The sequence below is a fragment of the Dromiciops gliroides genome, chromosome 4 (genome assembly GCF_019393635.1).
Source record: "Dromiciops gliroides isolate mDroGli1 chromosome 4, mDroGli1.pri, whole genome shotgun sequence".
In the NCBI taxonomy this organism is placed as follows: Eukaryota; Metazoa; Chordata; class Mammalia; order Microbiotheria; family Microbiotheriidae; genus Dromiciops; species Dromiciops gliroides.
Window position 1 is genome coordinate 44,879,225 of NC_057864.1, and position 27,922 is coordinate 44,907,146.

The 27,922-nt window shown below is 40.9% G+C and overlaps 1 protein-coding gene across 2 annotated transcripts; it reads right to left on the reverse strand.

The window, feature by feature from the left end:
• Nucleotides 1-245: 245 nt before the first annotated feature.
• On the reverse strand, nucleotides 246-27,904 carry DNASE2B (deoxyribonuclease 2 beta). 2 transcript variants are annotated; one of them, XM_043999328.1, is made up of 7 exons: nucleotides 27,608-27,904; nucleotides 22,301-22,478; nucleotides 14,113-14,194; nucleotides 11,907-12,068; nucleotides 8,585-8,782; nucleotides 7,274-7,617; nucleotides 246-1,433 (listed from the first exon to the last, which is right to left on the reverse strand). In XM_043999328.1, exons 1-6 carry the CDS (start codon nucleotides 27,718-27,720, stop codon nucleotides 7,280-7,282), a joined length of 1,071 nt encoding a protein of 356 aa, XP_043855263.1. In that variant the 5' UTR covers nucleotides 27,721-27,904; the 3' UTR covers nucleotides 246-1,433; nucleotides 7,274-7,279. The 2 variants fall into 2 exon arrangements, with proteins under 2 accessions (XP_043855263.1, XP_043855262.1); XM_043999327.1 differs by lacking the exon at nucleotides 246-1,433 and having other exon boundaries at nucleotides 7,119-7,617.
• Between the last annotated feature and the right edge of the window lie 18 nt (nucleotides 27,905-27,922).

A 27,922-nucleotide genomic window follows, 5' to 3' on the forward strand; every position in this document is an offset into this window, starting at 1 on the left:
GACTATGAAGCAAAAACAGCAAAAAGATTCGCACTCCAGTCCTAAAAACAAAACATTAAAAACTAGTTCAAATAGCACTTACTTATTTTTCCCATAATATTTGCTCTAAATCAGGGCTCATGACCTTGCTTTTATAGTTTGATATCTAAATATTTTGATTTTTATATGTAGTTTAATGTCAAAGAATTGGTTTCTTTTGAAATCTTATACATTTTGTTTTATGTACTTAAAAATATATTCTGAGGCATCCATAGGTTTAGTGAGACTAAAGGGGTCCATGACATGAAAATGTTTAGTAATCCTCTGTGGAAACACATAGAACAAACAAAAGAGCTTTTCAGGTGGGACAAAGAAAGTTAGGAGTAACTGAGAAGAGTAAAAGAAGCAGAGGAGGTGAGTCAGAAGAGAGAACCGACAGTAGACAGGAGAGAGGGAAGTTGGATTGGTCTTGGATGTCTTATTCTCTCTACCTAAGGCAAGGGAATTATGCTAGGGGTTTAAAAGGAAAGGGAGGGGAGAGTTCTATGGCATGCATGAATCACTCCCTCTAGATTAACCTTGTCATTGGCCTTGTCCCAGATACCAAGTGCACGATCTGCTTCTGACTTCAATTTTTCCTTTATTTGTTTTGGTATACACATACTTACATGCAATTGGATTTTGATTAGAGGGCTGGGGGAGATTGAATGAATAAGTAGAGAAGATCGTTTCTTGAAAGTGTTTACAAATGCCTCCTTTTTGGCTCACCAAGGAATTAGGGAATTAAGTCTAACAGAGCAGAAACAGACAAAACTCTTTCCACTGTTGTTAGGAGCCTGCCTGCTTAGCCGTCCTTGGCAATATCATAATTTTTGATTGACATCTCATTACCTTTAGCTATTTGGAGTGAGGACATATAATAAAGTGTTCCTTGACTGTTTAGTGCCAACCAAAACAATAGGCCTTAGAAAGGCTGTCAGCAATGGATCATGTGACTGTAATGAGGGGACAGCTTTCTGTTGTTAGCAGGATTGGACCTTCACAATTAAAAATTACACCCCTTAAAAAGGAAAAGGGACAGCACCCATTGGTCCTCAGATCTGACACAGCATTTTGAATGTTGTTTGATGTCAAATACACAATTTCATGCACAAACTCCCCTGCCCGACTGCCCCCCAACCCAGGCCTCAAGGGGAACTAAGGAGCTGACTATAGAAATTCTTTTAGGTAAAAAGTCAATTGCAAATGACCTGGGACTGGTGAAACTGAAGGAGTAGGAAAGACCAAGAATGGACTTTGACTCTCTGCTCATCACTTTCTTCTCTGGAGGAGCTGTGAACAGTGTTCTTCTGCTCTCCATTTTCTCTCTATTCTCTGGTGGTCACAGGAGAGAAAGAATCTTTCGCCACTCCTTTCTGGCATCCACCTTAGAAGAAGTAACTGTGTTGCCTTGCCTGCAAAAGAGGAAAAACAAATAGCAAAAACCTCTTTCTCTGTCTGGGAGGTTGGCCTCACGCCAAGGTATAATGCAACAGGACCCAGGAATATGTCTGTATGTATTTGTAGGCATGTAGCTAATCATTCTAGTGAGTGGGGAAATCAGTGGATAAAAAAGCAAAGTTGCTAATAATCTGGTTCTTGTGCATTCATTTCTTTTAGATTAGTGCTAAGAATGACAGTGTTTGTTTATGTGTCATTTTTGATTGGTGTGCAGATTTGTACAAGGGCAGATCTTTTCCCCAAAGTCAATGTACTTTTAAAGAGCCTTTCTTCTTCTCTCTTGAGCTAAGTTGTCTGTTTATTAAATGGGGTTCAGGCCAGTAACAGATTATTCACTTGCTTATAAAAGGCCCCACAAGGAAGCCAGTCATGCCCCCAAATCACTTCCCCAAAGAATGATGCTAAGAATATCCACCAATCATTGCCATAGCTACAAAGCATGGGACAGCTTGTACATCATGCACATCCATCAGTTGTTCTCCATGTCTAGAATGCTTTCTCATCCTATCTCTTCCTCTTACAATCCCTTGTCTCCTTCCAAACTTTTCTCAAGCATGACCATCGACATAAGGTTTTTCCCCATTCCATAACCCCCACCTACAAATATATCCCCCATCCCAATTACTTTGTATTTATTTTCTATAAACTGACAATGAATACATGTTGTCTCCTCCTCCCCCAACCCTAACAGATATGTCACTTAATGGCAGGAACAGTCCCATTTTTTTGTCTTTTTAACTCCAGAACCTAGCACAATGCCTGGCTCATAGTAGGTACTTTATAAATGCTTGTTAATTGGTTACTCTAAACAAATGATTATCAATAGCATCATCTTTGAAGATAAAAGATATGGAAATATCTATTCTTCCTCAAAACCATACATAGAAAGTTAAATAGTAAGGTAATGTGATAATTTTTTTTTAAAGACACATGTTCTAGAATTGCCATCCCTTTCAAGGCAGTAATCTAAGGAAACTATAAACTTATATTGACAATGCTATAATTCAATATATTGTTCTAATTCTTCTGGAATTGCTTTCAGAGTCTGTGGTATGTCTTTTCAGATAACATTAATGGTGAAAAACCTTTTGAGGATGGATTTGAATTTTGGAAACAGTGCAGTATCACTTGGAATCAAATTTGCTGAGAAATCTGATTAGTGGGGTTAAAACATATAGTCTATTTTTATTTTTATTTTTTTATTTTTTTTTTTAGTGAGGCAATTGGGGTTAAGTGACTTGCCCAGGGTCACACAGCTAGTAAGTGTTAAGTGTCTGAGGCCAGATTTGAACTCAGGTCCTCCTGAATCCAGGGCCGGTGCTCTATCCACTGCGCCACCTAGCTGCCCCTAGTCTATTTTTATTAAATCTATTAGTGGCTAGTTAGGTGGCACAGTGGATAGAGCACTGGGCACAGAATTAGAAAGAGTCATCTTTGTACATTCAAATCTGGCCCAGACACTTGCAAGTCACATAATTCTGTTTGTCCCACTTTTCCTCATCTGTAAATTGGAGAAGGAAATGGCAAACTATTCCAATAATCCTACCAAGAAAACCTCAAATGGGGTCATGAAGAGTTGGGCACAACTGAAAAACAACAACAAATTAGTGGCTGAGAGTAAATGAAAATGTATTTGAATTTTCATCAAAATATTTAGATTTAATATAACCCACAGCAGAAAGGCAGGCTTAGCCAATATTTTATTTTACTGGTATTTATAATTGACTGATGGATTCTTTAGCTAACAAAGTGTTAATTTTCATAACAGAAGGTTAAACTAAAGCCTGGCTTGTGAATTTGCTCATTGTTCTTCCCTGCTGTTATCTATTGTTATTTGGCCATTAAAAAAAAAAGAACTCAAAGAACATAAACAGTTTTATCTAATTTTATCTTCACAATAATTCAAAAGATTCCAAGACCAGTACTAGCACATAATTGTATATGTAGAAAAGATGAAAAACAAAGATGTAAAGTGATTTTTTTTTCCCAAGGTCATACAGCAAGTCAGTGGCAGGGCAGAGCAGAGAACAGTCTACTCATAAATATCTTTGCTTTTTCTATATCTATAAAAAGTAAATTGACTAGGAATAATGTCATAATTCTCTAGACACTCTTGAATCAAGGTGACCAGACAACTTAGTAAAAATCACTAAAGTTAATAAAGTTTTTAATTATTGTTAGCTCTGGAGGACATTTCAGAAATCTCTTTGCTGTTGGTTAAAGCAACATTAACTAACTCAGGACAACTGAGGCTAGGTCCAAAGGGGTGACATTAAAGTTCCTCTTCCCTATGAAGCATCCACCTGCATAGTGTCCTGTCAGACTTCTTCAATTACCCTAGTGGTCTCCCTGCAACCTAAATCCACCCCACCAGGGTCCTGTAGCCTTCATGCTTTATTGCTGGGGCTGCTTTCTGGAGTCAGAGGGTGTCCCTTGGCTTGAGTACTTAGAATCAGTATGGGAGTGTGATGAAATAATGGATTTAGCAGATACTCAAAGACCCACCTGTAGATTAATCTATACTGATTGAATCAAGTGAGAGTGATTGACTGCTGATTAAGCCTACTTCAAGTTAATTGGATTGTATCAATCACACCTGGCTATCCCTTAAGAAGGTATTGTTCTCAGAAACTAGACTGTGAACTCAACTTGAGAACACCTTCAAAGACAATAGATTTGGATGATGCCAACCAATCACCTTGAAGCAGTATGTAAGGACCGCCTCTGTTCCAGACCTATAAAAAGCTTCCACAAACAGCTTGCAAAGGGGGTTCCTGATTAAAGCAGGCTCGTGGAGGAGGACTTCAGGAAGAACCCAACCAGGCTGGAACTCTAGGCTAGACTCGAGCTGAAGCTTCTGATTTAAGGCGACCACAATTTAGATTTTAAACATCACAAGAGGAAGGGAGAAGAATTAAGTTAATAGGCATAAGGCTTTCAACACTACCTGACACCCCACCCCCAAATACACATTCATTTGTAAAAATGTAGCATAGTAATTATGCATTTCATCATTGCTGTTTAGGAAGTAGATGCTTTTGCAATATAGGCTTAAAGTGGCCTGCCCTTAGCTAGGGCCCAATGTCCCACTCTAGTTCTTTGGAGAAAGATGGGTAGCAAAGAAATACATATAATATGTGGGTTACTAGAAAAAGGTTACTCAGTCTCATCAGTGACAGCCAATGTTCTTGTAGGTTATAGATGGACCCTGTAGGCTTTAGGTCATCTTAACTAATATCTATTTATTTGAGAAATAGGGAAACTGAGGCAGAGAGGGGTGACTCGATCTGCCCAATATTACAACTGCTAGCTTGGGCTAGTAACTGGACTAGGCTTGGGACAACTGGATTCTAATCTTGGCTCTGTCATTTTTTTTTTAAGTGAGGCAATTGGGGTTAAGTGACTTGCCCAGGGTCAACACAGTTAGTACGTGTTAAGTGTCTGAGGTTGGATTTGAACTCAGGTCCTCCTGACTCCAGGGCCAGTGCTCTATCCACTGCGCCACCTAGCTGCCCCAAGCTCTGTCAGTTTCAATGGTCCTAGCTCCAAACGGATGTCCTTGTGAAGCAAGTGGCGAAGGCTGCCTGATCTTTGGTTGTTTTATGTCTGAATTGTAAGCAGGAGCAGGGCCTTGAACAGAGTAGACATGCATTAAATATTTGCTGAAGGAAAGTGGATGAATGATCAAGTGTTGTGTAGGCAGATGGTTATTTCTTACAGGGTTTGAAAAGAGTCTGCAATAAAGAATTTCCTCTATTAGGAGGAAAGAAATTGAAGTTGGCAAGAGAAGAATCTAGTCCTAATTGCCCATTGTGATAGAGCATCTGATAGAACGGACCCCTGCTGTGCGAAGGTGACCCTGGGCTGAGCTCTCAAAACCTTTGCTGGCAGAGTGCAAGGTCTACCAAGTCCCACCAAGCTGGATGGGCTTCAAACATGGGCCCAGTAACAATGAGAGGGACCGTCTGATGAAACATTCTAAAATCCCTGGGGTATGTAGGACCTATAGAATTAATTAAGCCTCAAAGTAGGACTTAATTTAAACTAGCCCATTCAGAAAGGTATGTCTTTTAGCTTTATTGCCCTCCAGGGAAAGAGACTCCCCAATCTCATTGCCATTGCTACATAATCAACTACAATCCAAGACAGTATGTGATTCCATTGAAAGAGTGGTGGGTAGGGAAGAAGAAAATTCTATGTCTAAATGAGAAAAGGAAAATGTAGAAGTGAAGGGAAAGGAAATGGGGAGGACTGGGCGAATAAAGAAAGAAAAGAAAGGAGAGAAGAAAAAGGGAGAAGTGGAGAGAAAAGGAAAGAGAAAAGAGTATTGGAAGGAGGGAGGAAGGCAAGAAGGGGATGGTGGAAAGTTGCTGAATGACAATAAAGTTCACTCCATCCTGGCCAGATCCTAGTTGCTAGAATCCCTGAACTTCAAGGCTGCCATCCTTCCTTTCCAATATTTTAAGTTTATGGTCATTTTCTATACTCCTGCCTTCTAGGCACCCTGGTCTCCCATTTCCTCATCCTCCTCAACTCCCATAACCTCTGCCTCCAGTGTAGCCCAACTATACACATACTTTAGATCTAAACTATAGAATTTTCCCCAAGTACCAAAGTTTCTAGTTATGGTCTGACATTAGTATTGTTTAGTATTTCAAAATCTCTTCCATTTGTTCACTCATTTGTGTTCATGGTAGCTCTCAGTCATTGTAAGTCCTTACCAAATTATTGGAGTGTGGTAAAGAAGATGAAAACAAATGACTATTTTAAAATACTCATGAATTCTTATTTGTAATAATGAAAGAAATCTCTTCAATAACTAAGTAGCCTCACTAAGGACAAAGAAAAAGAATCTAGTTTCTATTGGACTTTGGACATGTCCGTCAGTCTCATTTAGCCATTTGGAGGATGTCTCCTCACAATAACCCTGAAAGGCAGATGGATGAGGAAATGGAAGCAGAGGTTAAGTAACTTGCCCAGAATCACACAGTTGGTGTGTCTGAGGCTGGAGTAGAACTCAGGTCTTCCCATTTCCAGGTCCACTACTCCACCTACTTACTTTTCAACAACTTTATTCTTTCCATTAATCTATCTTTTAGTTGGTCACAAGCAGCCAAAGAGCAAAAATGAGCAACTTGTCAGCCTGGACCACAAGGCTGCGTTCTGCATTGTGCAGATGAACCAGAAGGTTATTCATTGAGGGATGAACTAAATAAAAGTTTTAGCTGATAGAATTCAGGACCTGTTTTATGTGGTCCTGCAAGGGACCGCCAGTGAGGCCAGAATGTGGAGACCTCTAGATAAATTCAAGATTGGTTTGAGGACTGAAACCTGGAGACCCAGATCAGGAAGAGCATTTTCCTTTGGAGAGTTTGCTTAACAATGGAGAAGATAGTTGTTTTTTTCCCCTAGGCCATGGTCATTGGGTCATCTCCTCCCTATTGACTTGTCCGTCCTGTGGTGGAGGCATTAATGAGAAGTGAATTATCCCCCCAAATAATCAAAGGACCTGGTTAAATTAGAATACTGGAAAATCAGTTGAATCACTGAGAGTTGACTTCCTCCCATGGCAAATTAATTGTTTTCTACATTTTTAATTATATGTAATAATACAAAATAGCAAAACGAGCTCTATTTTCTTGGAAAGTGATATGTTGTAAGTATTGAGAAAATAATATTTTATTTGATGGTTTTATAATTGAGGTATCCTCCTAGACTCTTAGAAGGTAAATAAAGCACAGATAAATTCTAAGGACAGTAGGAATTCCCATAGGTCTGCAATGTTCTGAGTTACCTCTGATTAAGACTGATTGCAATTCTGGTAGTGCAGAATCAAACCCCTAAATGCAAGATAGATGTACTTATTTTGAGTACAAATGAGTCCTCCTGCTCTCCGAGTCTGGAATGGGCTGCGGTTCAGGTCTCCAATGCAAGTCCAGTGTTTCTTGTAGTATCTTTGGGAAACACACCATTTGGCATGATCATGGTGGGAGCTAAAAGTAGATTGTCCTGGGATTCTAATGCCATTAATGTTATATACATGGTATGGAAGAGAACAGTTTGACGAAAGCTTAGGCTGCCAAGTTTCTACAAGCAAATTGGTCTGCAGCTGTTGAGCCATCCAAGCCACGTAGATATCTATGAGTTAGAAGAAGGAAAAAAAAAACCTTGAAATTGATATTTCTGACCTTAGATAATAGCCTAAGGAATAATTTCATAGACTGAAAATAAAGAATGTGATACATTTCCTCAACACTCCTCTCTCTGGGATGCAGTTCACATAATATGGTTGAAAACATGTTCAGTGTCATAAAAATGGAGAGGAAGGAACAGACCCGACTCCAAAGAGATCTTTGGCAGCAATTATAGCTAGCATTTATGTAGCACTCTGAGATTTGCCAAGTACCTTACAAATGTTATCTCATTTTATCCTGATAATAACCCAGGGAAGTAGGTGCTATTGCTATCTCTGCTTTATAGATGGAAAAACTAAAGCAGACAGAGGTTAAGTGACTTGCCCAGGGACATGCACCTAGTAAGTGTCTGAGGTTAGATTTGAACTCAGGCCTTCCTCACTTCAGTTCTAGTGTTCTTTTCACTTTTTGGCACCTAGCTACCTCTGTACCACCTCAGGAGTAGTCATTAGGCAATAGGCTGCTTGCTGCGGGGAGAAAACAAATATTCTGACAAGGTAAAACAAGTTTACTTATTCCTTTCTCATCTCTGCCTCTTAAAATCACTAGCTCCCCTCAATTAACAGCTCAGGTGTCATCTCCTGTCAGTCAGTCAGCTAGCATTTATTAAGTACCTACTTTGTGCTGGGTAAAGAATCTTCATTCCTCTAATTGTTTGTGTTCTTCCTCCTAACTGAAACTGCTTTGCATTTCTCTTTTCTACTTTGTCTACATATTAGAGTAGAACATATAGAATGGATATTTTAGTCTACATTTTTAATTACATATTCCCCTTGGCATCTCCTCTCCCCTCTCTTCTTCCTGCCTATCAACTGCTGTAAGGGGCTTAGTGGAAAATCTCCTCTGATCCAACAGAAGTGGGTCTAACCCACCAAAGCTAGTGTTTATCCTTTCGTGATCATTTTTCTTACCATCAACAAAATAAGGAGATTTTGCAAAGTGGAGGAAATTTTGGCCTTGGACGGACTGAAGTCTGGAGAGACGCCGGCGAGGAATCCTGGGGAGTCGGAAGCCGGCACACTTTTGGGGAAGATAGTTGAGTTCTGGGTGAAAGATGGAGGGGATGGAGCAGCTGTAGACATTCGGAATGCAGCTTAATAGTTGGGAATCTGGGTAGGATAATAGACAAAAACTTCATTAAAAGGCACAAATCTTGTCATGAATTTTAAAAGGCTAATTTATTTCACTTTCAGTTCTCTTCTCTATCTTCCACTTCTCAGTAGCCATTAGATGGAATTCCTTATCTATTCCAATTAAAGAATTGATTGGTTTTGGTGAGACTAATTGAGCCTAAACAACACAGAAGAAAGATTGATTGGAAGCCAGTGTCAGTGAGGGAAATTTAAGAGTATAAGATTTAGAACTAGGAGGGAACTTTAGTTAGTTATTGTTGTTCAGTCTTGTCTTACTCTTTGTGACCCTATTTGGGGTTTTCTTGGCAAAGATACTAGAATGGTTTGCCATTTTCTCCTCCAGCTCATTTTATAGGTGAGGAAACTGAGGCAAACAGAGTTAAATGACTTGTCTAAGATCATATAGGCAGTAAGTATCTGAGGCAGAATTCGAACTCAGGTCTCCCTGACTCCAGGCTCAGAACTCTATCCACAGTGCCACCTAGCTGCCAGGAGAGAACTTAGAGATCATCTATTCTCACCCTTTCCCTTTACAATTAAGGAAACTGAAGTCCTCAAAGGTTAATGGACTGCTCCAAAAGGCACAGCTGAGATTTGACTCCAGATTTTCTCCAAATTCAGTGCTCTTTTCATTGTACCACTTGTAGACAGGTGATAGTATATGGGACTTGGAGCCAGAAAGACCTAAGTTGATATCCTGTCTCAAAGGACCATGGATAACTCACTTGAGTTTCCTTATCTGCATAATGCTCATGATTCTGACCTCAAATGAGATAATAGATGTAAAGTACTCGGTAACCTTTACGATGAAATATAAATGTTAGTTGTTATTATTGTAAGAGAGGTATTCTAATCCTGTTTATACAGCTAACACTCCGGATAAGTCTCTTCTCACTTTCTGTTTTTGTTATGTTAATTAACAGGCAGAGACAAGGGAATAGCAAACTTTCAACATGATCATGCTATATTACTGCCAAAACTAAGCAGGAATCACTGTAGCATCAGCTACAGAAATTAAAAAACACTCCAAAGGAGTTCCAAGGGATTAAAATCCTGACGTTCTGGGCTCCTAGAATCAGAGCTGCAAGGGCTTTTAGAGTTTCCTCTCTTTTCACAGAGGAGAGAACAGAGACCAAAGAGGTAAGATTATTTGTCCAAGGTCACACGGCTAAGTGGATGGGACAGCTGGGGTTAGAGCCCAATGCCTTCGACTCTATATCTAACAGTATATCTATGGCAGCCTGCTGCCTGTCCCATGCAATGCACTGCATCGCTTTGCAGAACTCTCTACTGGGGGTAGAAGGAGAGAAAGGGAGAGACAGAGAGAGAGACAGAGAGAGAGACACACAGAGAGACAGAGAGACAGAGAACGACAGAGATACAGAGAGATAGCGAGAGAAAGAGAGATAGAGACACAGAGAGACAGAAAGAGACAAACAGAGACAGAGACACAGAGAGACAGAGACAGAGACAGACAGAGAGGGGGGAAGGGAGACAGAGACAGAGATATAGGAATACAGAAAAAGAGGGACATAAAAGGAGGGAGGAAGGGATAAGGAAAGAATAGGGAAGGAGAAAGAGGAAAAAAGGGAGAGAGGCAGAGGGAGATGATAGAGATAGAATGATGATGGAAATAGATGATAGAGATAGATGATGGATGGATGGATATAGAATGGTTTTCTTTAGATGTCTCTAAGACATCTGGACTATCTATAAAAGAGACTGCTGGAACATCATGATAGTGAAACAATCATTACATTTTAAAAGTGAAAGTGATCCAAGAAATAACAGTCCAACACCCTCATTTTATGGCTTATGTAAAGACACAAAAGAATCTATGATTTTCTCAATGTGGGGAGCTCCCTGTTCTGGAAACTTCTCACCAGCACAGATCACAACCCATCCAACAGTCCATAGGTGAGTCTGGAGGCACACAGACATACAGCAAGCCTACATAGAATAGGTGCTGGTGTGTTAGTCTGGCAGAACATCCCCTTTCTCTAAGAGAAGCAACAGCATACACGACTTTCCCTGAGATGGGCCAGAAAGAATGCACTCCAAAGGTCTGGAAGCTCTCTGGGCCTATGCATGTAGACATTAAATGACTTACCCAAAGTCTCACTGTTAGTATGAGGTAGCATTTGCTTTGTTTTGGTTTTTGTTTGTTTTTTGCAGGGCAAAGAAGGTTAAGTGACTTGCCCAGGGTCACACAGCCAATTAAGTGTCAAGTGTCTGAGACTGGATTTGAACTCAGGTCCTCCTGAATCCAAGGCCAGTGCTTTATTCACTGCGCCGCCTAGCTGCCCCCATGAGGCAGCATTTGAACCCAGGTTGATGCCTAACTATAATACCAGCATTCTATCCACTATACTGAACTGCTCCATTTTAAAGGTAAGGAGACTAAACCCCTAAGAAGTTAAGTTATTTGTCCAATATCACAATAATAACTAACCTGGGGGCAGCTAGGTGGAGCAGTAGATAAAGCACTAGCCCTGGATTCAGGAGGACCTGAGTTCAAATCTGGCCTCAGACACTTGACACTTACTAGCTGTGTGACCCTAGGCAAGTCACTTAACCCCAATTGCCCTGAAGGAAAAAAAAAAAGAGGATTTGATCCCAGGTCTCTCAGGACTTCCAGTTTGTTTCTCTTTTTAGGATTTTCTGCTTCTTCCAAGTTTAGTTCCTTTTCTAAGATATTAGGAGTACTACTGTGGCTGTCTAGGCTTATGTGTAGTGACATTTTATTCTGTATCCCATTCACTTTTCTCTGTTAAATTTCTTCCTTCTTTTTTCCTCTGTTATTATTTCGCCTCAAGATGTTATTTTTTGGAGCAGAAGTCAATCATAGATTCTACTTTCATTTCAGGATCCCTTAGTTAAAGGAAGGGAACACTTCCCTGTTACATTAACTCATTAAAGAAGAATTTATATCCCAAAGTTCTTAGGCAGGTCATATTTCCTTCTTCCTTTCCTTAGGGCTTCACTGGTATAAGACTACAAAGTTAATTTCCCCCAGAGAACAACACACTTGAACCAGTTGGGTGGAAACACTGTAGCAAAGTACCTTATCCACATCAGAACCCACTATGCCCCATATTACCTATTTCTACAAATTGGCTGTAGTTGTAAGTTATGCAGATACCAACTTGTCCATTTTTTTTCCCGGTAGATGGATAACTATAGCCTTCTTCAGGAAGAGGAGGAAACCGGGGAATTGTGTGAATCAGCCAGAATCCCTGTGATTTATCCCAAAGCAAGAAACCTGTCAAAGATAAGGTTAATAGAGATAAATTAGAAAACCCTAGTTCTTTCTGTCTGTGATTCTGCCTTTGACAGTCTGCCTCTGTCTTCACCTCTCTGTCTTTCTAGGTTTTTGTCTCTCTTTCTTTTAACAAACGCACCCCAAAGCTGAAACCTTCAAACAAAGCTGATCATGGACCAGCTTTAGGCTAATGGTTCATTGGGATAATAAGTACTTTCCCCTCTCCTTTAGCACTGTCTGTCAGAAAAAACGAGCTCATGACACGCTTTCAGGTTTCAAAAAATAATAATAATCCATGCTTGAATCACTTTGTCTATGGCTTAGAGAGCTAGCAACCCCAGAGAAGGAAGGCGGCCAGACTCCCTAAGAAGATTTAAAAGGGTTCCCATGTTGAAACCACAGGGAGGGTTTGTTTTGGCAGAATGGAGTTTACTAACTTGGAACCTGACCTCGTTAAAGAAGGAAAGGAAGCTCAAGTGAGTGTCTTCCCTGCCCAACTGTTTCCAAAATCCTGAGAAAAAAGCCAAAGGGAAATGTGTTTCCAAGGAAAATTACGTGGAGGAAAAAGGGTCCTTGGCAATTTGTGTCTATGTGTTTGTACCTAAATATAATTAAGCTCATGTGTGTGGTAGGGGGAGTTGCCCAATCATTCCAAGGCACAAAAGGAGACAAAAAGGCAAATGGGGAGCAGTGCTAAGTGCTTCATCCAAGGGAATTGGATGAAGGGAACTGTGCATAAAATCTCTAGAAAGAAAATAAGAAAAATCCAGGAAAGAAGAACATGGATCTCTCTCCATAATCTTAGGAAAATAAGGCTTTCCATAGACATGTGTAAGAGCCCTTGTGTGTTAATAAATCCATGTCAGTGGTTTCTTTTATGTGATTGGAGCTATTACTCTCACAACTAAATGTGCAAACAATCAGAATGCTTTCATGTTTGCTTTAATAGAATAATGGAAGCCTGCCTACTTGTAAACCAGTAACTCAATTTCAGAGAATGCACATTTGCAAGAGGAAAAAAAAGTGGATCAAGAAAGCAACCTGGCTGGTGAAGGGCCTTGCATCTATGTCATATGAAGATAGATGGAAGACACTGGGGTTGCTTAGCCTGGAGAAGACTCAGGGGGAAGGTGATGGCTATCTTCAAATATGGGAAGCTCTGCTATATGTCTTGCTTGGCCCCAGAGAGTGGAATGAGGAGTTATGGGTAGAAGTTACAAAGAAGAAAATTTGGGATCAAAGTTTAACAGAATCTTCCTCATAATTAGAGCAGTCCAAAAGTGGAATGGGCTGCTTCAGGAGAAGAGTGGGTTCTCCCTCTTTGGGAGTCTCCAAGTGGAGACTAGTTGGTTTTTTATTGGATATGCTACAACCAAGATTTCTTTTATGTATCATTTGGACCAGATGGCTGCTAAGGTCCCTTCTCACTCTCAAATTCTATGATTCTGCAGACTCTGGGTGGAAATGTGAAGGTGGAAGGCCACACTAAACAGTGGAAAGTGGGCTAGATTTGGAGATGGTTCTGTCATGTTCTACCTGTGATCTCTCCTTGTTGGGCCTCAGTTTCCTCATTTGTAAAATGAAGGGTTGGGATTGTATGACCGTTGAGATTCCTTATAGCTCTAAATCTCTCTTGTGGCTTGTGTTGAAATGGAAAATGCTTGGCCAGATGCCCAAATTAACATTGCATAGTGAAGCTGGCTGCCTCCCAATATGTACCTCCACCTGGATGGAATGTAGTGCCCTGCCAAGGCATCATCACCTCCTAGCCCGCATGTCATTGAACTTGGGGATAGGGTCTCTCCATTTGACCACTGACTCCCTCCTCTTCTTGCCTCCCTTTCCCAATAGGGCAGGTGTTGCTTTATGTACCACCACCACCCGCCCCTGCCCCAGAAGGTTGCTGGTTTTAAAATTGCTGGCACAGGTCTTTGAGTTCTCAGTGGGAAGGTGTTCTAGGAATCTCAAAGGATAAATAAAGAGATAAGTTTGTGGGTGAGTTTCATCTCTGACAGAAGCCACAGACTTGGGGTTATTGCCGTACCTTTTGTGTGCCCTTGCTTCCAGTTGTAATCCGAAGAATGAGGGACATTATCGTTATATATCAGGTAGGCAGTGCTGTTGTTCTGCAAAAACACATTATATTTGGTTAAGACAGTCAATCTTCTGTGGCACAGCAGATGGCTTTGCTACCTGCATGGTGTGGAATGCAGAGTTTTCCTGAACACTCTAGAGATTTCATCCTTGCCCTTAAGAGGCAACTTGTATAGTAATTAGAGCCTTTTACAATCTTCTGTAAAAGGCCAAAGGGAACTATCCTGCTTCTGCCTTGGCATGGCCTTGTTACACTCAAGAGAGAAAGCTTGGGGCAGTGGGGGCAGTAATGGGCTTGGAGTCCATCAGCCAACAAACATTTATTAATTTTTACTAAAGGCCAGTTGCTATGCTACATGACAGGGATAGAAAGAAAAAAAACAAAAACAGTCCCTGCCCTCAATCAATCAATCGATTTTTATAAAGTGCCTACTAAGTGCCAGGCACTGTGAGGAATGCTTTACAAATATTATCTCCTGTGATCCTCACAACAATTCTGAGAGTTGGGCATTATTGTGATTCCCATTTTACAGTTGAGGAAACTGAGGCAGACAATGGTTAAGTAACTTGCCCATGGTCATGCTGCTAGTAAGCATCTGAGACTAGATTTGAACTTGGGGCTTTCTGATTCCAGGCACAGAAATCTGCTATTGTTGTTGTCTTTGTTGTCTTCATTGGTGGTGGTGGTTGTTGTTGAAGGAATCCAGGGATCTCAATAGGCAGAAGTGAGGAGGAAGAGAATTTCAGGCAGGGGACAGTCAGAAAAAAGGCAAGAAGACAGGACATAGAACCTTGTATATAATGGGTGGAACAAGGTCATTATCAAAGCATTTAGACCTGGCCTTAGCCACGGACTAGCTGTGTGGCCATGGGTGAGTCACTTTACTTTTTTTCAACCTCAGTTTCCTCATTTGTGAATAATGGTAGCACCTGCCTCACTGGTTATTGTGAAGATAAAATGAGATCATGTAGGTGAAGCACTGTACAAACATGCTAGATGAATGTTAGCTCCTATTTTGATCCTTATCATTGTTGTCAAGTGGTTTGACTGCTCCACACCCTGATACATGAGGGAGGGATTCTTCCCTTCACTCCTCTCTCTTGTTGTTTTGTTTTTCCTGTTTGAGACTAAGATTTGTCATTGAGCAACCAGAACATACAATAAAACCATGGCTGAATATCTGTTCAGAAAACGAAGCAGGAAAAAAGACCTAGGATGATGCTTGGCTTTTTCCCACTGATCATATAGGTGTGCTATGGATAAAGAGCTTGGAGAGCGAGGTAATCACCGACGTATGATCACTTTTGCACGACTGCCTGCTCTGGGAAGACAATATTGGGCTTTGCCCTTTCTCTTATGTCACTTTAGAGAGTAGTCCTTTTCTCTCTATACTGAACAGGAAATCCTCATTAGGTACTCCTTTCAAGCAATTCGGTTCAGCAAACATCAGTCAAAATGTCTATGGTCCAGTCCAGTCCAATCCAATCCAGTCCAATCCAATCCATTCCCATCCAACCTAAATCCCAGAGGCATTTATTAAGCATTGGCTATGTGACAGGTACTATGCTAAACTGAAGATACAAAGTCAATACCAAAAGTAGTTCTTGTCCCCAAGGACCTTACATTCTACTAGTGAGGTGAGATTTGCCACACATAAATGGATGAGTTTATATATGAGAAGGGAAATAGCATGTACAACAAGTAGGGAGAAAAGGAAAGCATCATAGCTAGAAAACTGGAAAGGACCTCAGAGGCTATCAAGTCAATCTCACTTTACAAATGAGGAAACTGAGACAGACAGGGTTTAAGTAAATTGCCTGGGGTCAAAAAGCTAGGAAATATCTGAGGCAGGATTTGAACTCTATTTCTTTCTGACTTCAAAATCAGTATCTATCCATCATACTATCTAGCTGTTGCTATAGTGGAGATTCCATCCTCAATGACACTCAAATCAATTGATATTTCTGCTTTAGGAGACCATTGCCTAATCCATTTCCTGTAGGAAGCTGAGGCGTTCACAGCACTGCGTTAGGGGAGGGAAAGGGAATAATCCTTGCCTTTTTGAAGGTTACAGTTTAATAGTAGGATAAGACTAGATAATTACATTATGTGGTAAATGCATTACAGAAGTAATACGAAGGGCTTGGTAGCGTAGTGGGGTTATCCCTGGGAGGATGAATGGGGAAGAGCCTGAAGCTCAAAGCCTAGTACCACACGTGCTTGCTGGGATGACCATGCTCAAGCCAATGCCCATGGAGTCCCCATGAGATAGTCTTGCTAAATGGAGTTGTTTCAGGAAAGATGGTGACTGGACTCAGGGAACAGGTTGCATTGCATTTGAATTGAGCTTTAAAAGATGGTTAAAAATTCAACTGGAAAAGTAGAGAAGAAAGGATGTTTTTTCATTTTGTTAGGAGGCCATTGCCATCATCCAGGGAATGGTAATGAGCACCTGTCCTCAGGGTGATGGCTGTCAATATAATGCTGGATGGAACACCACCCCAAATAGCATTTCCCATTGAGATGGGAGCGTTTCTCCTAAACTCTCTCTTTGGTTCATTTTTCATTGGCTTATCACCTTTTTTAGCTTGATATTTTCCTGCCTGGAAAAACAGTGAAATTGTATGCATAACATTTCATTTCCTTGCATGAATCTCCCCATTAAATAAATACCACCGCATTTTCAAAACAGCCAGGGGAGTCTCTAAGGCCAAGTTCGTGAGGTTGTGATTCTGAGGACTGTTGCTTGCTACGTTTCAGGGATTTTTATCTTATATTTTTTATTCTGTTTCAAACATCATCGACATTCAGGTAGGCACCAATGATGTGCTTTTAGATATGACTAACAGAGATGATTTCCATAAATCTTTCTTACAGGCAGCTCCCCACCTAATGAGTCAAAGAACAATGACTAAAAGCCGTGCTTTCATCTTATGAAGTAGGGAGGGAGGCAGGAAGGATGCAATTGTCGCCCAATTCTACTAGAACAGTTTAATTTCTTTACCAAATTCAACTTCTCTCTTTCATCAGGGCAGGGGATCTTATCTTCTTTTGTGTCATGGACCTCTTTGGCACGCCTCTAATGAAGCCTATGGACCCCTTCTCAGAATCATATTTTAACTACATAAATAAAATACAAAGGATTATAAAGGAGGCCAATTTTATTGAAATACAGTAATCAAAATATTTTTAAAAGGTCATAGGGGGAAGCTAGGTGGTACAGTGGATAAAGCAAGGGCCCTAGATTCGGGAGGACCTGAATTCAAATTCAGCCTCAGACACTTGACACTTACTAGCTGTGTGACCCTGGATAAGTCACTTAACCCTCATTACCCCCCAAACAAACAAAGAAACAAAAGGTCATAGACCATAGGTCAAGAATCCCTGCTTTAGGGAATACCCCATCTTGACAAAACAGACCATAACAGAAGCTTAAGGGTCTTTGTGATGAAATGTAAGCTCTTCAAAGACAGGGATGGTTTCATTTTTGTCTTTGCATCCCCAACATCTAGCACAGTACCTGACACAGTCATTTCTTAACAAATGTTTATTGACTGATTGAATCATAAGCTGAGTTGTTTTCCCTCAAGTTATCTCTAATACAATTAAATTCAATAACCACATTTAAAGTGGAGGCAACATTACACAGTGGGCAGGGTGTTGGACTCAGTCAGGAAGACTGGGTTCAGATCCCACCCTAGGCACATTGCCTATATGATCTTGGGCAAGCCACTTCCTCTTTTGCTTTGGGCCTCAGTTTCTTTTCCTATATAATAAAAGGGTTGGACCAGCTGATCTCTAGGTTCCCTGTAATTCTATGATCATAAGGACCAAAGATATTCCAGGCACTAGGATGATGATGATCTTGAAGGTCCTCCTCCGATTCTCTAGATCTGACATTCCATGATCCTAAGGACACATGGTATGGCAAGCAGTGGGGAAAGCTCCTGGGGACTACAAAAGCAAAAAAAAAAATGAAGCATTCTCTATCCTGAAGGTATTTCTATATTGTTTTTGATGGCTCCAGGTCTCCCTAGGATAATCAGCTGGCTAGGAGTGTATTCAAAAGAGCCAGGAAGTGGCATTTGATATGGAAAGTCAAGGCACTTAGAATGAAAGATCTTCCTTCTTAGGGTTGATCTAAAGGCCTTATTCTGTCTGAGAGGACCGATTCCACAAATAAAGACTCAGGTTTGGTATCTTGGAATCAAAGGGCTGTCCTGCTGACAGGCGAGCCTCAGGGGAACTGACTGCACTCACAGGTAGCACAATCTCCTGAGCGGACATGGATATTTTCTTTGAGTTTTGTATTTCGTGGTGTTCTTCTCTGTTTTGGCAGTAGGAGGCTGAGGCAGAGCTCCACATTCCTAAGACTAGGACATAGGATTGTGTGCCACTGGATAGTGGTTGACTTGTGGTCAGCTTCCTCCTATCTGGTTGGAGGCCAGGCTTTTGTCACTGAACAGCAGATGGTGAATGAGGACATTTGGAGGAAGGCCATGCTGGAGCAGCAGCTCAACTTAAGAACCAACTACCTATGTCCATAGAGTTTGTACACAAATGTCTAGGGCACGGGGTCTTAACCTTTTTTGTGCCACAGACCCCTCTGACAAAAGCTTTCAACCCTTTCTCAAAAGAATATTTTCAAATTCTAAAAACTAAAATACACAGGATTACAAAAGAAACCAATTATGTTGAAATAAAGACATATATGTGTGTGTGTGTGTGTGTGTGTGTGTGTGTGTGTGTGTGTGTATATATGTTTAAAGTGATGGACCCCAAATTAAGAACTCCTGGTTAGATAAGTAGTGTCAATTCAATTGAATTCAAGCCTCTTGAGGGTAAAGACTGTTTCATTTTGTTTTTGTCTCCCCCAGTGCCTAGAATAATGCCTTGCATATAGGAAAGGCTTAAGAAATGCTTGTTGAGGGGGGCAGCTAGGTGGCACAGTGGATAAAGCACCAACCCTGGATTCAGGAGGGCCTGAGTTCAAATCTGGCCTCAGACACTTGACACTTACTAGCTGTATGACCCTGGGCAAGTCACTTAACCCTTGTTGCCCTATCCCCCCCAAAATGCTTGTTGAATGGAATGAAATTTCATCTGTTAGGTCAATCTCAGGGTCCTTACTGACTGGAAGAAAGAGAGAGAAGAGGAAATGCCTTAAAAGGAATACCTCTTCCAGGTATTCAGTGAGGGTTACTCCTCTCTCTGGCTTGGTGACACATTCATCTGTTCTCTGCACTCCAGACCTCAGGCAGCTCACCAAGATAGCCCAGCACTAAAAGAAGGATTATGTTTCTATACTGGACCTATGATTTCATTAGTTCAGGGAACTCCCAGGTGAGGATACTCCCTCTACCAAGGTAGATAGGTACCCATTCTACACTGATACTCTTAGTTGCTTGGAGCATTGAGGGGTTAAGAGACTTGCCTAGCATCACATTCATTGGTTTAGTAGGTATCAGAAAGGAGGCTTGAACCCAAAATCAAGGAATCACAGAATCTTAGAGTTGCAGGGGACCTAAACAATGGTCTAATTCCAACCTATGCACAAAAGGCATGCCTAATATAACATAATCTGAGTCTTCCAGACTCGGGCCAGATCTCTATTGATTGTATCACACTTGCCTCTCACATATAGCCCTTTAAGATTTACAGAGTACATTCTGCAAAATCTTGTAAAGTAGGAAGTTTAAATATGATTGGAAGCTGAGTCTCAGAGAAATGATGTGACTTATGATTCATCCCGGTTGTTAGATTTGTGAGTGTCAGAGCCAAGACTAAAGTCCAGGCCTTCAAGATTGATTCTCTTTCCAAGATAACATCATTCCCAAAGACTCCCCTGGAGAACACATACATAATGGGTGGTCTGTAGGGTTGAGACACAGAGAGAATAAGGCTCAGAAATATTTGAATGTAGCTGCCAGGTGGCTTTGTCATAACAAAATCCTTATGATCTCCTTTCTCCCATCCTCCAAAACTCCTAGAAAAACAGAATCCTGAAGACTAGTCTCAAGAGCTAGCTCTGGATGTCCTGCTAGTCTTTGCTGTTAAGTACTGGCACAGGTCATCATCAGTGTGTGAGAGAGAAGCTGCTGCAACTAGGGTAACTGAATGAAATTGCTGCCCTGCCTGCTTTGTTGTGCTAACACAGAATGCTTAGAGCATGGTGGTTACAAATCTGAGGTGGCAAATTCAATCTCCATTCTGGTCATTTTGTTTAATTCATTCTACAGCTCATTAACTCCCTATCTTGACATACTACAATTGCATAGTTAACAATAATTAGCATTTATATAGTGCTTTGAGGTTTGCAAAATGCTGTAGTAATAGTAACTAATATTAATGTATTGCTTATGATGTGCTAGGCACAATGCTAAGCACCTTACAATTATTATCTCATTTTACCCTTATAAAAACCCAGGGAGGTAGGTGCTATTATTAAACCCATTTTACAGATGAGGAAACTGATACAAACAAGGGTTAAGTGACTTGCCCAGGGTAATACAATTTGAATTCAAGTCTTTCTGACTCCAAGCCCATTACTCTATCCTCTGTTCTACCTTGCTTTATATACTTTAATGGATTTGATCCTTAAAACAACCCTGGGGGCAGCTAGGTGATGCAGTGAATAAAGCACCAGTTCTGTATTCAGGAGGACCTGAGTTCAAATCCAGCCTCAAACACTTGACATTTACTAGCTGTGTGACCCTGGGCAAGTCACTTAACCCTCATTGCCCTGAAAAAACAAAACAAAACAAAACAAAACAACCCTGGAAGGTAGGTAGGTGCTATTATTATCTCCATTTTACAGTTAGGGAAACTGAGGCTAATAGAAGTTAAGTGACTTGCTCAGGTTCACACAGGTAGTAGGTATCTGAGGCAGGATTCAAATTCAGATTGTCCTGATTCCAAATCCTACGTGCTATATACACTGTGCCAACCAGTTTCTACATAGGACAGTTATCTGAAGAAGGTTCATGAATGAGTCAGCCCATATTCATCACCACTAATGAAGAAAACAACCCATGGTTCATATCACTGATAGGGGCACAGTCCTATAGTTTTATATTTGTGTTCAAGAAGTATTTTTCTTCTTTTTCTACTAGAAAAATGTATATCACAATATAAATACAAAGTAAATAGTAATAGCTTTGCCGGCAGACTGGTTTACTTAGAGAATTGTCTCAACCCATGCCTAGAGGTGCCATGGACAGGGTATTTAATCTAACTAAAACCTAGTCTTGCTATGTAGCATGACAAGCTGGTTCTTAAGGTCTTTCATCAGCGTGTCCCCAAGAGTTGTCCTTGTCCTTTCTAGTCTTCTCTCTGGTTTTCAGAGGTTGGCACACAGCTGCCTAGTTCATGGCTCTGATTTAAATTGATTTTGTTGCTTAAATGAGCCAGGCTAATCTCATGCTATTCCCCATTGTGTACTCTACAATCTAGCCAAACTGCACTACTTCCTGCCATCTCCCATTCTGTGCCTTTGATGCTGCTACTCCCTGGGCTCAGACTGTGTCTCTACCTTGCTGAAATCACTCTCTTTCTACAAAACCCACCTCAGCCCCTGCCTCGACCAGAAAACCTGTCCCCATTGATTGATCCCTACAGCTAAATGGGATTCCCTCCACGAAGGCACATCAGCTCATTCTGTGAAATTTAGTTGCCTAGGCAACTGAAGGGTTAAGAGATCTGCCCACAGGCACCAAGCCAAAGTCAGAGAAAAGACTTGATCCTAGGCCTTCTTTCTTCCAAGGCCAGCTTTCTATCCATTAAACCAAACTTGCTCTACCTACTTAACCTTGGGTAAATCACATCACTTGCATGAGCCCAGTTTCCTCATCTGTAAAATGAGAAGATTGAGCAAGATGGTCTCTGAAGTCCTTTCCAGCTCTGGTTCTACTGTCCTGTAACCTTCCCCCCCCCATCTACTACCCTGTGCTGTTGGACTTGAACCCCTCCCTCACCCCCACACACACCTCCTTTGCCAGAGAATAAATCATAACCCTCCTGAAGACATGGTATGACTGGGCACATTAAAAAGCTGAATGAATAAGTGAATGATCCCAAGTCCCATGGGTACTTTCATCTTCATCATCATCTTACAAGAAGATGTCCACACTTGGCTCACCTTGGCTTCCCATGCTTCATGAAGTTGCTGGAATGTTCTTCCCAAGACACTCTGGGTCATATTGACCAGCCCCTCACTCCTACGCCAGCTTTTAGTTGTAGCATCCAGGTACATGTACTCCAACCCATTCCTTTCACTTTTCTGTTTTCTATTCTGGGGTAACTTGTAAAAAACAAACCTGAAAAAGGAAAAGATCCAAGGTTCAACTCAGATTCCCTCTCTTCTATGATCCATGCCTTCCTGCAGTTGAAAATATTCTACTACTCTCAAATTTTCTTAGAGTACTTTGTCTGAATTTTTCATTGGTCAAAGAGGCAGGATGGAACAAGGGATAGGTTATTGGATCAGAAGTCAAGAGAATGACCCTGGGAAAATAACTTAACCTCTCTTGGACTCGGTTTCCCTTCTATGAAATGGAGGGGAATAACAGCACTTACTTCACATGGTTATTTTGAGGGTCAACTTATATACTTCATGTAAGTTTTCAGTCATATTGGACTCTTTGTGACCCCATTTGGGATTTTCTTGACAAAGATACTAGAATAGTTTGCCATTTCCTTCTCCAGCTCATTTTACAGAAAAGGAAACTGAGGCAAACAGGGTTAAGTGACTTGCCCACGACTAGTTAATATCTGAGGCCAGATTTGAACTCAGGAAGATGTCTTCCTGACTCCAAGCCACTCTATCTACTGTACCACCCTCCATAAACCTTGAAAGTTATATGTGTTACCATAATGACCATATATCATTCTTACCTATGTATATATATGCCAGTCAGTCTATCAATTAGCATTTATTAAGCACTTACTATATGCCAGCCCCTGTGCTAAGCATTTTACAAGTATTTTTTATTTGACTCTCACAGCAACCCTGGGAGGTAGGTACTATTATTATTCCCATTTGATAGCTGAAGAAATTGAGGCAAAGAGATTAAGTGACTTGTCCAGGGTCACCCAGTTAGGAAATGTTTGAAGTCAGATTTGAACTCGGGTCTTCAAATGCCCAGAGGTGTGCTAGAACCTGCTCAGGGAGGATTGTTAAATTTTCAATGTGAGTGTTTATACCTTGGAAATCAGCAAATGTTATAAACAGGAGTTGATTTATTGTGTTATTAACTGCTTAGACTTTAGAAAGTGATGGAGAAAATGTTAATAATTCATATTAAATTTTTTAAAATGTGAACGTGTTTTCAGGGAGCCAGTTGTTAAACATTTACCAGCATAGCCCTGAAAAATACCTTATTTTTGTCATTGAATGAAAGCATGAGGATTTAGGTTAGGTGGCACAATGAATGGAGTGCCAGGCTTTGAATCAGGGACACTCCTCTTCCTGAATTCAGGAACTTACTAGCTGTGTGACCCTGGGCGAATCACTTCACCCTGTTTGCCTCAGTTTCTTCATCTATAAAATGGGTTAGAGAAGGAAATGGCAAACCAGTCCAGTATCTCTGCCAAGAAAATCCCAGATGGGGTCACGGAGAGTTGGACACAAAATGACATCAGCTCATTTTCCATAAGTTCACTGTAAACATCCTTGGTACCTCTCCAGTAGCAGACAAATCAACAAGACTGATGAGTACCGCATCCTATTTGGATGTTACTCTGATTTCCTTTTCTAGGTCTCTATATTGTGAAAGCTTTTCGTTCCATGTAGTTTAGATATCATCCGTGTTTGCTGCAGAGACATCCATTAAAATATCCCCAGCTTTTTATGGATCAATGTCATGCATGTGATTGTGGGCAACAATTTGGTCTTCAATGGTGCTCTTATTCTAGTGCAGTTTATTTGCTGATTTCACCAGGATATGACAAAAACTAACATTTATAAACGCTTTAAGGTTTGCAAAGCCCTGCATATATACTACTATCTCCTTTATCTCATTTAGCCAGGCTATGACTGCAAATGATAGATGGAGCAGCAGTTATTTAAGGCCTTATGACTGAAGGGATAGAAATAAGCAACTTTCTCTTGAGATGCTAAGGTCTCTTCTTGTAAAGGACCTTCAGGGCTTCTCTATAATTACCTCATCAGAAGATAAAAAATATGGTGGCTTCCCCACCCTATGTCTATAATATATTCTTATTCTCCTCCACACCCATATTACCAAATTCCTCTCACTTCCTGCTCTCTTTTAAAATTTCTTTCACATAGGCAATAATGTTCTTTTTGGCTCCAGGCTCTAATCTCGAACTCTTTGTAGTATTCACCTCCACTCCCCTCCTCAACCGTTCTGAGCTTAACGAGGGCATGTGATATATCCAAGAGTCCAACAAGACTTCTCTGTCTCTCCAGAGCATGACTATTTTTTCTTAACAAATGTCAGCTTCAGAACTATGCAGAGCAAGGATGGTAGGCAGGAAGATGCTATCACCACACCCTCCCTTCTCGGTATGTTTGAGAACAGCTGTGCCTTGCAAGGTCTAATGGCCTGCGTGTGCTCAAGGATGGCAACAAGTCTCTCTCCTGGACAGGAGATGGTATACAACTTTTTTAAAGTTAAATTTTATTTTTTTATTAAAATGCCTTTATTTTTCTCTCTGCTACCTCTCCCTCCCTGAAAAAATAAAGGGCAATGAAACCCTTGTAAGAAATCCACATCATGAAGCATTCCCAGATCGATCATGTTCTAAAATGCATCTTATTCTGCATATTGAGTCTATAACTCCTCTGTCAGGAGGTGGGCAATAGTCTTCATTAATGGCCATCTAGAATCAATAATGGAACACAACTGGAAAGATTGCTTCTCCCCACCTTATAAATTTATCATCCCCTCTGTCCTGGAGGACTCTAGGACCTGAGAGAAACAAACAGCCTTCTGGCCCAATTCCAGTGTCATTGTGCCTGCAGGTTGAGGGGTTTTCTTTGTTTGTTTTGTTTTGTTTTAATAATTGAGAGGACTCATTGCACGGATCTACCATCAAGAGTGTTTGACCTGGGTTCCATGAACTTTTAAAAAAATTGGGGAGCAGCTAGGTAGTGCAGTGGATAAAGCACTGGCCCTGGATTCAGGAGGACCTGAGTCCAAATCCGGCCTCAGACACTTGACACTTACTAGCTGTGTGACTCTGGGCAAGTCACTTAACCCTCATTGCCCCACAAAAAAAAAAAAGAAAAAAATTGGTAACTATTGAATAGAATTTAGTTTCCTTTTTAATCCTATGTATTTTGTTTTATGCATTGAAAAACATTCTGAGAAGAATTCTGTAGGCTTCTCTAGACTTCCAACAGGATCAATGACAAACAAAGGCTAAGAACCCCATTGGAGATAGATTTCTGCCTCCCCATAGCCTTCCAAGTTGCCCAGAACAGCACAGGTATACGCTATATGCTGAAAGATAGTCCAACTACCTCAAGATCTGCCAGGAAGCCCCGACTCCTAGGCCTATCGAATGAAGCCTCCAAGACTCTGTGGGTGCAAAGGGAAGGGGGATCACTTTTCATTTTGGAAAGTATTTCTGAAACTCTCCCTGCCCCCACTCTTGTCTCCCCCTTCCAGGGTAAACAGTTTGGTGGAAAGAACACCAGATTTGGATTCAGAACACTTGTTCCAAGGTCAAATCATGGCGTTGTTACTTATAATCTGTGTGACTTTGGGCAAATCTAACCTCCCTGGGGTCCAGGTTCCTCAAAGGTAAAATTTGTAGCATGGACTAGACGGTATCTAAAGTTATCTCCTGCTCTAAATCCATGATATTGTGACCAATAATATAGGGAGTTGGAAATCTGGTGACCCCCATGTCTTCCTGGAGTTGGGACCAACTGGTACTTAGGCAGAGCATTTGGATGCTTGAGGAAGGAGAAAAAGAAGTGACATTTTTGTTTCCCAACCCTGATATCTGTAGATTCCACTGCTCCAGTAAATTACATCCTATAGGTCCATATGTTGTCTAAGCAGACCTTTCCCTAAAGGGAAAGACCCTGAAAGCAGGATTTTGCCCCATCAGGGTCTCATAATCCATGGAGACATTTGTCTGTTGTGCATTTAGCTAAAGGCAGGGGAGTAACTTCTGGCATCTTTGTTTTGGGAGAGCCAGTGGGAATGAAGGAAGTGAAATTTAAATTAGTAGCACTTTGCATAAATCATGGGCAGGAATAGGGGTTGGTTAAAAAATGACTTGGCTAAGAGTCAAGATCATGGGTACAGAGCTGGTCTTTAGGGGTCTTCTAGTCTAGAGAATCTAAACTTTTTGTTTGTTTGTTTCCTGGATTCTTTGGGCAGTCTGGTAAAGCCTAAGGACTCCTCAGAATCATGGCTTTGAATGCATAGAATAAAATACATAGAATGACAGAGGGGAACAATTATATTGGAATACAGTTATCAAATGATTAAATTTTTTTAAAAAATCATGGACACCAGATTAAGTCACCAGTTGTTTTACTACAACAGTAGTAGTTAGTGGAGTATCCAGTATATTGTCAGTGCTTAATAAATGACTTTTGAGTAATGATAATAATAATAATAAAATTTCAATAAGATTCGCAAGGTATTGTACACACATTATTTAATTTAATTATTTGGGTTCAAATCTTAACTTGTATCCTCACTACCTCTTTAACTTTGGGCAAGTCATAAAATCTTTCTTGGTGTTAGTTCTTCATCTGTAAAATATGAAAGGTCTAACCTTGATGTTTTCTAAGGTCCCTTTGAACTCTCAATCTATGATCCTTTGAACCACGAGCCTCAATTAGAAAGAGTCAAAGAGTGATCAGAGCTTTCTGAGAACCCATGATGATTTTGCAATATGAACTAAGCAGTCCTATATCCTATCACCTTGGAACGTCATCCGTGTCAATGACATGCCATTCAGCTGCAGCGGTCACTCTTATAGACCAAGGTTATTCAAATACTGCACTAGGGAGTAGGCCATCATGTTAATTTTTCCCATTTTTCTTGGGAAAAGCCTATTTTTCCACATTGAGAGGAAAACTTTTTCTCTACCTTCCTCAGACTCCTTGAATGGGAGCCTGGGAGGACCCTGGTGAGCAAAACAAGCAAAAGCCTTAATAAAACTATTTGGGCTTCTCATTATACTTCTCAGCCACCTCTGAGAGGTGTAGACCAGGATCAGAAGTTGTAGAGTTGGCCCTGTGCCCAGGGATAGCAATTCTCTCTTAGTACCATCCATTCCTGTTCAGTGTACAAAAATTTCAATTCAGGTGAACTCTTTGTCCTCTAGAGGGTAGAGTGGAGGATGGGAGGAAGAGGAGAGAATGAACCCCAAGAATTCCACAGTCAATCATTTCATCTGCCCGTCAGCCCAGTGCCTTTGATTTGCGAAAGCCAACCTAAGAATGTTCTTTACCTACCAATCGACAGCATCACCATCTTCATTTCTGCAAGAAATTCGGGCTGCCCCTGGGAGCACACAGGAGCCCAGAAAGAGCACAGTGAAGCCCGCGCTTAATAATCTCGCTGTCATTTTCTGTCTGCCTCCTCTAGGAAATGCCAGTAAGGACAACTCTTAAAAAGACGATTGGGCGTCTAAAATGTATTTCTTCTGAGACCCGTTGACTCCACCGTTTGATTCAGTTTCATCACGCAGTCCAAGATCTCTGCCCTTTCAGAATGGGCTGGATCTGGGAGAATAATGTGGTCTCACCACAAGTACAATCAAAGGGACT